This window comes from Oryzias melastigma, linkage group LG20 (genome assembly GCF_002922805.2).
Source record: "Oryzias melastigma strain HK-1 linkage group LG20, ASM292280v2, whole genome shotgun sequence".
In the NCBI taxonomy this organism is placed as follows: Eukaryota; Metazoa; Chordata; class Actinopteri; order Beloniformes; family Adrianichthyidae; genus Oryzias; species Oryzias melastigma.
In genome coordinates, this window is record NC_050531.1 from 19,232,032 (window position 1) to 19,243,501 (window position 11,470).

Below are 11,470 nucleotides of genomic sequence, written 5' to 3' on the forward strand. Positions count from 1 at the left end.
AATTTTAGTTTATCAAAACTAAAATATGTAATGAATTATATATTTGAAGTTTATGACACTTCATTTTCAATTTACCATTCATAACTGCTTCTGGAGCTCAAAAGAAAATACACAGTAATAGAAGACGTGAATTACAGATTCAGGAGAGTGATTACAAAAGCTACAATTATTTTAAATATTTGAAAATTTGCCAATGCACATATTTGTTGGAAAGAATTCTGTAGCTTTTTCTTGTGCATTTCTTTCACTTTATTATTAGTGCTTTTTTTTTTAGTAATAGCCACGCTTTATCCCCATATGTAATATTAAAGAAACAGAAAATTATACCTCCAATATGATGTTTCTTATTGTGTTATGAATATGTTCATTATTGCACTTTTTATTTAATATATCAATTTCATCAGTAAATTAAAAATGTTTATAGTTTAGTTGCAACTTGAAACTGAAGATGAGAGGCCATTTGATAGGAAGACTTTCGTATAGCTACTGAAATTTAGTGTACAATTTAATGCACTCTCATTCATATCAAAAAGTGACAAAAAAGAGAAAGAAAGAAACATAAATAATTCTTTGTCCATCGAGTTTGCTTTAAATATAGAGTTGTTATAGATTTTGTATCTGTGATTTAAAAAAAAAAAACTTTATTTAATATAAACATATTTACAGAAACCTGACAAGTTTTTACACAAAATAATCACACCAAGAGACACGTAAATATTTATTTATTTATTCGTTTATTTGCTTATTTATTCATCTGATTGTTTATTTATTCGTTTATTTACTTATTTATTTATCTGATTGTTTATTTATTTATTTATTTATTTATTCTTCCTGCTCATATACGTCACATCCTGTGAGATTTTTTTGTTTGGTTTGCTTAACAAGACTTTTATTTTGAAGGTGAAGTGTAACTGCAGCTTCCTGTCTCGCCGCGCGCTGCAGCGCGAACAGCTCAGGTCCGCGAGCTCTAACATCAGTCGCAGCCGTCGGCCTCACTGCGGCGGCGCGGTGAGCTCCTCCGTTAACTCGCAGATTTCGTTCGTCCGCCGCTCCCGTTAACGCTTTTCCCGGTTGTTTGTAAGCTCCGCCCCGCTCGGTGTGACCGGAGAATCGTCCTGGAAAGGGGGAATAACGAAGGTGTGAAATGCCCTCCGCCGCTTCGCGCTGACCGCCGCGGACGAGGTGAAAACTAGGATGGTCCATTGACAAATTTGAGACGCAAGCGTCCTTTCTCTCCTGTTTTCGGACTATTTTCCGGGAGAATTCATGTCATGCCGTGTCGCAGCGGCCGTCTGACGGCAGGTGGATGGCCAACCTGACGGGCTCAGCCGTCGCGTCCCCTCCCCTCTCAGCCGCAGCTGGCGCAGCAGCCGCTCCGGCTTCACTCGGAGCCGCGAGAGCCCCGACAAAACCGGTGAGAACCAAATAAAAGCCGAGCCATGCTTCCCGGAGTCGGCGTGTTCGGCACCAGCCTGACCGCCAGGGTGATCGTCCCGCTGCTGAAGAACGAGGGCTTTGCCGTCAAGGCGCTGTGGGGCCGGACGCAGGAGGAGGCGGAGGAGCTGGCCAAGGAGATGAACGTGCCCTACTACACCAACCGGATCGACGACGTGCTGCTGCATCAGGACGTGGACCTGGTCTGCATCAACCTGCCGCCGCCGCTGACTCGGCAGATCGCCCTCAAGACATTAGGTGAGTCTGCGGATCTGGAGGGTGGGGGGTGGGATGCTGCAGCAAAACCATCAGAGGCTGTAGTCCCCGTCTCCAGGTGGGGTTGGATCAGCATCAGCCGCTGAGGCCTGCAGATGGAACACATCAGGTTTCTCTGCTCTAGTGATGTTGATGTGAAACACTGACTGTAGTAGAGGGGGGGCACACAGGAAGAGGCTGTTCTAATTCAAATCTGGAGCACAGTAGCTAATTTTGGAGATTTGAAGAGCTGCTGTGAAACAATACTCCAGTCGGGCTTTGTTTACCCACTGAGCTCTAATAGGTCATCCATGTGAACCTAAAAACAAACACGCTCATCCCTTTGCTGGATTTGGAGCACAGAAACCTCAAAAACACCTTTTAGCATCATCATGAGGGAGGAGGCCCTATCTCCACTTCTCACTGTTGAGGTTTTGGTTCTTCAGTATGGTCAGGAAGTGAAACGGAGCTCAGAAACTGCTCTCATTTCTAAGGTATCACTTCCTGGGGGCACAAACCCCCTGACATACAGAGATTTCTTCAGATGATCTTAAATAGAGAGATGGCTAACATGTGCGTGAACCCTCATGACCTGAAACTTGAGACACTCATCCTGTTCAGACTCATCATTTATTTGTAAAATAATTCCCAGTGGTTTTCCCATTATCCCTTTTTTTACACTCTCTCCTGCTAGCTTATAGCTCCTCATACCCTTAACCTAACATTAGCGATGCAACAAAAATGCCGAGCAATATCGGAGCTATCCAGCTGTTCGTTTTTGATCCAGATTCCAGCTCAGACGTGGAAAACATAGACGTACACGGATCTACTTGTCTAGAAGTGGATGCATCAGAATGGAACACAGCAGGGAGCCCCGCCCATTTCACCTGCTGCGTCACAAATTTGAGCTTATTCAAATGGAGCGTTCTTAATCTTAAATTATTAAATGTCTTACACCATGTATCAAAGTCAAGGGCCGGATCCGGCCCACAGGGTAATTCTATCTGGCCCCCCAGATCATTTTATTTTACTGCTATTAATGGCCTTATGTTATCTTGGGCTCAATTCTAGCATCATCTTTCTAACTTGTATAATTTAGACAAAATATGTTTGTATTAAGAGTAAAATATTGAAAATTATTTAAGATTTGAGATGATTTCTTCTGAAATAATATTCCTGTCTTTTTAATATTCATTATTATGTTAAAAAGTTACGGTTTTAAAGTTTTACAAATTGGCATTCTGCCATCTTTTTGGACTATTTTGGCATTTACTAAGGTTTTTTAGCTAATATTTCAACACCATGCTAGCTGTTTTGGCTAACTTAGGCTTTTCTATTTAAGTTTTCTAGGCTGTTTTAAAGTTAGGCTAATATTTATCTACATGTTGGCAGTTTTGGCTAATTCAGTTTTTTTTCTGTTTTTTAGGCTATTTTGACGTCTAGCCATTTCTTCAGCTACATGCTAGCTGCTTTAGCTAAACTAGGTTTTTAGTCTAATTTGGCATTTAGCGGGCTGCACGGTGGCGCAGTGGTTAGCGCTCTTGCCTCACAGCGAGAAGGCCCCGGTTCAAATCCCGGCTGCGACCTTTCTGTGTGGAGTTTGCATGTTCTCCCCGTGCATGCGTGGGTTCTCACCGGGGACTCCGGCTTCCTCCCACCGTCCAAAAACATGCTTCATAGGTTAATTGGTGACTCTAAATTGCCCCTAGGTGTGAATGTGAGAGTGAATGTGTGTGTGATTGAGGCCCTGAGACAGACTGGCGACCTGTCCAGGGTGTACCCCGCCTTCACCCATCAGTAGCTGGGATAGGCTCCGGCACCCCCGCGACCCCGAAAGGGAAGAAGCGGCCAAGAAGATGGATGGATGGATGGCATTTAGCTAATATTTTAGCTCACTATCAGCTTCAGTGTTTCAGCTATCAGCTTCAGTGATTTAAACTATCAATTTCATCATCTTCAGCTATCAGCATTAGCATCTTCAGGGTCCATATTCAGCTTACAGCATTCACACTAACATTATTGCAGGTAATGCTATATATCTAATTCATAAATATGTTAAAAGTTCCAGTTTTAAAGTTTTAAAAATGTAGTTTTAGAGTGTTCAATAAATGTTTATCCTGTCTGGCCCGCGACCTAAGGTGTGTTTTGGATTTTGGCCCTTGTGTTTGACACCCCTGTCTTACACCATGAGCACCAAAAACACAATTTTCATTGAAGTGAGTCTTTAAGTAGATATAAACTTGTATGTACTCATTTTTAAATCAAACTACCATTTAAATCAAACTTATCTTGACTTTAAATTATTTTTTTAAGAAAAACCTTAAAACTCATCTTTTTAGATTAGCTTTTACATAGTTTTTACATGTCCACATGTTTTATTTGATTTTATATATTTTTACAAAAAAACAATTTCATCTAATCTGATTGTACTTTGTGGGATGTGTATGTGTGTTAGGTTTTTAATGTGTTTTTGTTAAATTATGATAGCTTTTTCTATTTTTTGTCTTACTGTTATTTATTTTATTGTGAAAAGCACTTTAAGATGCTTGAAAGCAGCAAACGGTCTATATAAATCAAGTTGAATTTGTTTCTGCTTCCTGTTGGCGTTTCCACGTCAGCGTTTTCATAGAGTCCTGCCCTTGTTGACCTGTTCAGGTGACATTGGCAGTTAGGGCTCAGCTGTGACCTTCACCTGAACACAGAACCTGTTGGGTTTCATTCTTCACCTCTCTGCTGGGTCTTCCAGTGACGGCATGATAGGAGGAAAGGGTTCCTGTCACAGGCATGCGTTCTCTCTGAGCTACATTTACAGGATACAGACGTTTTTTTTTTTTTTTTTAAAGAAACCAAAACCTGATTTCTGATACCTGAGTGGTGGATCAGGAAGACCTGGTTTCCTGAGGTATGGCTACAAACCCATTTGATTTTGATTCACAACTTCCTGATTCGATTTCTGATTCAGAAAGGAGCAGATTATGCAGCATCTCCAATTGAAAATACATTTTGTTTGGTTCTTATGAAACTAAAACAGGATAAAAGTGAACCAATCATCAGTAAAATCCATTCATTGATTTCTATGATATACTGATACATATGTGTGTATACATTTTGCTTCCTTCTTTTAAAATTGAGAAGGATTTCTGTCAAAAGGTGCAGCCACTCGGTGTTATTAGAAAAGCTTCTTCTGTTTACTTTCATGTTTGTGAACTGATTGTGTTATCCTTTGATGGTGGGCTTTTATTTAGAAAATCCATCTGCAGAAGCGAGGGATGTTCTCTATGAGTCACTAGCCTGCCGTTTTCTGAATGAAGTGGAAATTCCAGGTCACATGACCTGCTTTCAGTGTGTCAGTATTCAAATGAGGCGTCGCTTTAACACAAAATCTTTAATATACTGTGTAACTTTTCAACCGTTAACACGATAATTATCATGTTAACAGTTGAAAAGTTACAGTAAATCAAAGAACATAAACACTGGAGCTCTGGTGTTAAAGGGTTAATGCCAGCGGTTGTGAACGAAGCTGGGCTGCAGGGTCCAGAGGGCGCAGCGGACGGTCATGTTGGGAAACCGTATCGATCTGGCCTGCTGTCAGCCGACCTCTGGCACACTGACGCCAGTGTACGGTGTCCTGCGTCACCATGACAACGGCGGTGTGAAAGTCACCGCCTGATTGATCGCTGCAGAGCTCACAGTTTCCCCTCATCAGAAAGTCATCAATATTTTAACAATTATTTCAGAATCCCACCAAAAAATGCTTCAATTTACAGTAAATGTATTGAAATTGACCAGATATGCTAAATATTGTAGAATTAGGGATAAACTGTCTATTCAGGTAAAGGAAAACATGCTGCACATACCATTCAAGAACAACCTGAGTCAAACAGAAGCAGTCGGTCTCGTTCAGCAAGTCCTCCTTCAGGTTTTTCCTCCTGATGGTTTCCTTTTCGTACTACAAAGTGACTTCCTGAGGTGCTGACGTCACACCCACAGTTTCTCCTGCACTCGCAGACTCTGACCTGCTGCAAAAACAGTCAAACAAAGCTTCAGTCAGATACTTCCACCCCTCTGTTACAGTCACTGATGTCACTCACTTTTCCTTTAAAAGTTGCTGCAGTTTGATTAGGTTTGGAGATAAGCAATCACACATTATCACCACTCCACCTCCGTACCTAACAGTTGTTCTGAGGAGTCAATGCTGAAGTTTCATTTCATTTTTGGTCAAATTTTTTTCTTATTTGTCGCTAAATGAATTTACAGACGATTATATAATATAAAATTATATAAAAAGTTTCGTTACCTGCAATAATAATAGTGTGAATGCTTTATTACTGAATGTGGTCGCTGAAGATGCTGAAGAAATTTGCATTTTGATGGCAAACTTGCATAATTTGCAGAAAGTGTACAAAGAATTTGAAGAATTTCTTTAAAAATCTTAAAAATTGGGGAAAATTTTAAAATACCAGAAGGTCAAGCATAGATTTTCTAAACGTGCTGAATGTTTTGATACCAAACTTGCATAATTTGTTTTAAAAAAATGCACTAAGAATTTAAAGAATTTCTTTAAAAAATCGCAAAAATTGTGAACAAATTTAAAAGGCGTACCAAAAGTACGAGCTTGAATGTCTTGAACGTGCTGTACGTTTTGATACCAAACTTTGCATAGTTTGCAGAAATTGCACAAACAATATGAAGAATTTTGTGAAAGAAATCGTAAAAATTATGTAAAATTTTAAAATTGCGTACAATTTGTGAACAACAAAACTACAAATTGAAAATTGCATAAAGTTTTTGTAGAATTTGAAAAATGTTCCCATTCATTTTCAGTGGGGCTGAAAATCGCATGAATTGCGTAAAATCTTAAAATTTGTAGGAATACCACAAGCATGAATGTCCTTAAAAACTTGAACGTTTTGATACCAAGATTGCAGAAATTGCTGAAACTGTGAAAGTAGGAATCAAAAACGTACTGCAGAATTAATAACGAATAATAATACAGAGAAACAGGATCACAAAAGTGTGATTGCTTACAAAACATTCACACTATTACAATCTGTTTCTCAACGCCATTTCTCTAGGCAGATTGAGGATCAAGAATCTGTTTTTCTGCAATCACACCTTAAACTGACAAAAACTGCAGAGAGGAGGATGAAAGCCTCAATGAAGGAGTCCCTGTGAGAAACCTGTCACCTGATTTTTCCGGTTACCGGCTTTCCCCTAGAAACCAGATACTTGAGCTCACGTGAAGGCTGATCCTGAAGTTGTAGATCTTCTGATGTAACCTGAAGGACAAACCTGTCCTGACAGGTTATACCTGTTTATGATATGTGTTCTAGCATCTACTTAGAGGCAGATTTGTGAATGATCCTTCACAACCTTTTCATTTGCAAATATATTTAAAGTTGTTCCTGCTTTGACTTTACTGATGTGGTTGTGTTGACACACTACTGTGAAACCTCGAAGTGCAGTAGATGATTGATCCTTCAGTTCCAGCTTTTTATCCTGAAAAGGGTAGGAAAAAAAGGGCGACCTGCTTCTATAAAGGTTTAAAGTGTAAATCAACTTTTTTGTTGGCTGTTGACTTCTATATATTGGGCCTTAAAAGTGTTTTCTGTTGATCATTGCCAAATTTTTGATAAATTAAAATCAAACTCTGTCCCGGTTATGGGATTTACAATGACCATTCACTCGGGACTGTTTGTTTACTATATTAGCCTTTATATTAGTCTTGATCCAGCGGCTCCAAACAATAAGGTTCTGGATCAAAGAAGGGGGAGGAGAAAAATCCTCAACCTCCTCAGAAAGTTCTGTGGAGAAAATTGCATCACTTTGCCCGGTACCACTCTCTATATTGAAGACCCAGCATACGTCACATAAAGCTAACCTTACTGTCAATCCTAGATCTAAGACACACCTCAGGCTCCAGTTGCCCCGCCCCCTTTTTAGCAGCTGGGAATGAGTCAGCCTCCAAGTGCCCTGTTTGCTTACCCTTTAAGTTCTGTCCATTGAAATTATTTGGAACTGGACTGACAGGCTCACTCCTGATTGATGAGAGTGGTTGCTATAGAAACGATGATTCAGATCGTATCAGACCAATCACTTCTTATTGATGTAAATCCGGTTCCAATGAACATATTGCAAAAAAATTAAAAAACGTCTGAATTGATTTAATTTCATTAAGTTAGCCATTTCCTATGGGTGACATCACACTCACTCAGTCCAGTTCTTTTATGCAGTCAGTAGTCTTGTCAAAGGGAACCTCTGAGTGCTGATGTGAGGCAGAGAAACAGGAAGACTCCATCAAGTGATGAAGTCTTCTGTGTTTACAATTGTACTTTTTATGGTCCTAAAAAATAAGATGAGACAGATGGCAGAAAGGTGACCTTACAGTAGTGTGTCTGTGACTCCAGGAATCTGCTGGTTTCACTTCTGCTTTCCTGAGAGTTTCTTGGAGCTGAAACGTAACACGCTGCAGAGTTTCAGGTTCATGCGTGCCGCTTTGTGGCGGTAGGGGGTGTAAGCGGGCGGAGGGGCCCCTCCAGCGGGGATGACAGTGTCTGGATACGGCACCTCTTTTCACAGCGCCGGGGCGGCGCCTGTGAATCCCTCCTTAAAGACGGGAGCGGGTCATTGAAGCAGAGCGCCTCTGGGGGTGTAGACTTTCTGCTGAAGTGGAAAGGGGGGTCTCCCCTCACATCGAGCTGCGTCGCTTCCTCTGAGTGAATTCATCCATCATGACAGCTCTCTGCTGTCAGTGGGACGGTGGATCAGGTGCCCGCCTGGGAAGATGATGCTGTTTGTGGGGCAATGTGATTGTTTCATAGCGTCAGCTGATGGGTCACAGCTGCAGACCGAATATGATTCACATGTTATCACCACATGCAGATACAAAAACAAATGAATCCATCATTTTTCAAATAAATGAGTAATAGAAGAAGATAAATGCATTTTATTAAAGAATTAAAAAGATGAGCAACATCAACACACATTATTTGCCTGATTTTGAGTTTTTCCAAATTAAAATCTATAAAAGAAACATTAATTTTTGTGAGTTTTTTTCCCTTTTTTCCTTGTTGTTCAACCACGTTGTTGAGTGACCCTCCCAGTTACTGGGTTCCAGACTGGCTTTGAGGATAATTGGGTTGTGTAAGATCTGCCTCAGTGTAAACAGCAGGTGACATCAACACAGGCTGTGTTGTTGTTGTTGACTTGTGGCGGTGGTGGCGAGGAGTGTGTCAGCTGAGCTCTCAGGCACCTGCCCTGACCGGCCTCCAGCAGGCCCAGAGCTATTTATAATCTGCTGCAGGGCGGGCGTCATCATAAATACATGATCCAGCTCTGATGCTCGGGTGCAGCGGCTGCACGTCTGAGAGACGAGACCTGTGGCAGAACAGGGTTATGTGGCAAAAAGCAGGCAGAAATAATCCACAGAAACTCAGTTTTAATGTTTTTATCGATTCTTTTTAGCCTCTTTAAATCTTGCAATTCCAATTAAAATAATAAACAGCCAACTGACAACAATTTTTTAACTGGATTTTTTTTTGTCTTTATGACATCCCGGAGAGTGTATTTTTATTAAATTAGTGACTTTATTGACTTTAGTGCAAATCTCACTAAATTTGCTTCAGGCTTTTCTTTCACAGCTGTATTCTGATATAAGAATGACTTGGTGTCTCAGAATTCCACAATTATTCATTTCTCCTTCATGGTCAATATTCAAACGATTGGTATTTCTCTGAATTAAAAAAGGACGCTACCAAATTCAAGTCCCTGATTGGTCAAAGTTCAACTGGTTTAACTTTCAATAGCTGTTTTATACAGTCTTAAAAACATCATAAGATTCCAGGATGGGACAGACTTCTGAGCCACTTGAATCTGCTTGAATACTTACATGAGCTTCCAGATGTCACCTGCCTTAGTCCAAGATATGGACTTTTAGCTGCTCTTGATTTATGTCATGTGGGTCCAGCCCTCATACTCAGGCAGGTTTGTGTCATTCCCATGTTTGCTTTTTGAGTCTGCTTTCCACCACGTTTCCCACCGATTCCCATTCCTCGGACTTCTATTAGCATGCTAATGGAAGTGTTTGTGTGAATGAGGAAGGATGGAGGTGTGATAGGGAGAAAAGCAGAGAGAAAGCTTGTCGTTGTGTGAAATTGCCTTTGTGTTTTGGATGAATGGCTGGATCGGGGGGGATGGGGGGGGGTGTCTTAGAGTCTCAGTCGTGCTGCTGACAAGTGAGCATTTCTTCAAGGAAGCGGCCGAGCGGCCCGTGATGGTGAACTCGAGCTGCAAGCCCTGGATGAGAAATCACATTGTGTTTGTAAATCCAAGGGCAGGGAGGGGGCAAGCCTTCCACCAAGAATAGGATTGTAGGCAGGCTTTCAGGATGGAATAATTATTCATCCTTAGACAAGAGTGTTAACCAGGATTTGAACATTTTGGTTATTAAATCTGAGTAGAGGTTTATATTTCAGCGTTTGAATCACCTCTGTGTTTCATTTTTCTTTGATCCTCACACTGTTTCTCTCATGTCCTCTCACTTTTATTTTGCTCGGAGATGATCAGACGTAGAAAAACTGTGATAAACATCTTCTAGACTTGGTCAGGATTTTCAAAAAAGTATCTTGTCGTTTGTTGAACTCTGACAACATTTAACCAGTTTGATGGATTGGGACGCCAAGATCAACACAAAGAAACAAAAGCTGTTTTTATTGCTTGTTGTAGGACAGAAGTCATTGGTCTATTCAGGCATGGATGAAGAATGTTCTGGACAATTGTTGACTTGCATAGCTTCTTTTTAACTTTTTTCTTCAGTGACTTTAAGAAACTCTTCAATAATCAAAAGCTAAAGACTTCTTTCTGAATCTCCTAAATTGGAACATGTGTTTTCAGAATCATTTTATTAATGGTTTTATATACAGCCCCTCTATTTGGATGGACATGTTGGCAAAGTTGTACGGTGAGTAGATCAAGAAGAATAGTTTTTACAGAATTATGTTGTGGTTTGAACTTGTATATCAGACTTCTCAAACTCAATTTACGTTGGGGCCCGGTCTGGCTGAAGCTGGGGGTATGGGGTTCCATTTGTGCCAAAAACAAGTTTTTGCGTCCACTGTCTATATCTCTGGTCCATTGTCTATGTCTACTGAACAAGTTTATTGAACATTTGTTCATGTCTATGTACTAATAAGCAATATCTTCTGTGTGTCCTGTAAAAAAATGCAAAGTTTTAAACGTAAAGCAAATTGAAACATCACAAACCAAATGCAAAGCTTGATTTGTGTGGACATGCAGAAGATATTGCTTAGTACATATTGAACTTTCATATTAAGGAAGGGGCCGCAAATGGCTGCGGGCTGCCAGTTTGAGACCCCTGTTGTATATCAATAGAAGTTAGCCAGTTCACCATTTGTTTGAATGTGACACGTGCTGTAAACCCGTAGCAGGAATGTAAAAGTTACACGAACCTTATGGTCACTTTCGGGGACGGGTCAACTGAAAAAAACAACAGCAATGGATACAAATGGAGTGTGAGATTTACTCGCCATGATAAAATAGAAATAACTTGTTTTTTATAAACACAAAAGCAGCAGAAGCGTAAAATTACATAATTTGCAAATTATGTAAAACCTACGACTACTAACACATTTGTTTTAGATGAGGAGAAAAGGCCAGCAGTTGCTCCTATACTATGTAGCCATCAATCGAGAAAGGATAATTAAAGCTTCCCTGCTACTCTGAAAGAGCGAGACAGATGTCCTCACACACTGCAACTATTATT

General features: G+C 40.4%; 1 protein-coding gene across 1 annotated transcript in view; it reads left to right on the forward strand.

Moving 5' to 3' along the window:
* The first annotated feature begins 904 nt into the window (after window positions 1-904).
* si:ch211-276f18.2 (glucose-fructose oxidoreductase domain-containing protein 1) overlaps window positions 905-11,470 on the forward strand; it is a 27,867-nt gene continuing 17,301 nt past the window's right edge. Inside the window, exon 1 of the mRNA XM_024279608.2 lies at window positions 905-1,692. Coding sequence (XP_024135376.1) covers window positions 1,440-1,692 — 253 coding nt within the window. The 5' untranslated portion in view covers window positions 905-1,439. The remainder of the gene's footprint in view (window positions 1,693-11,470) is intronic.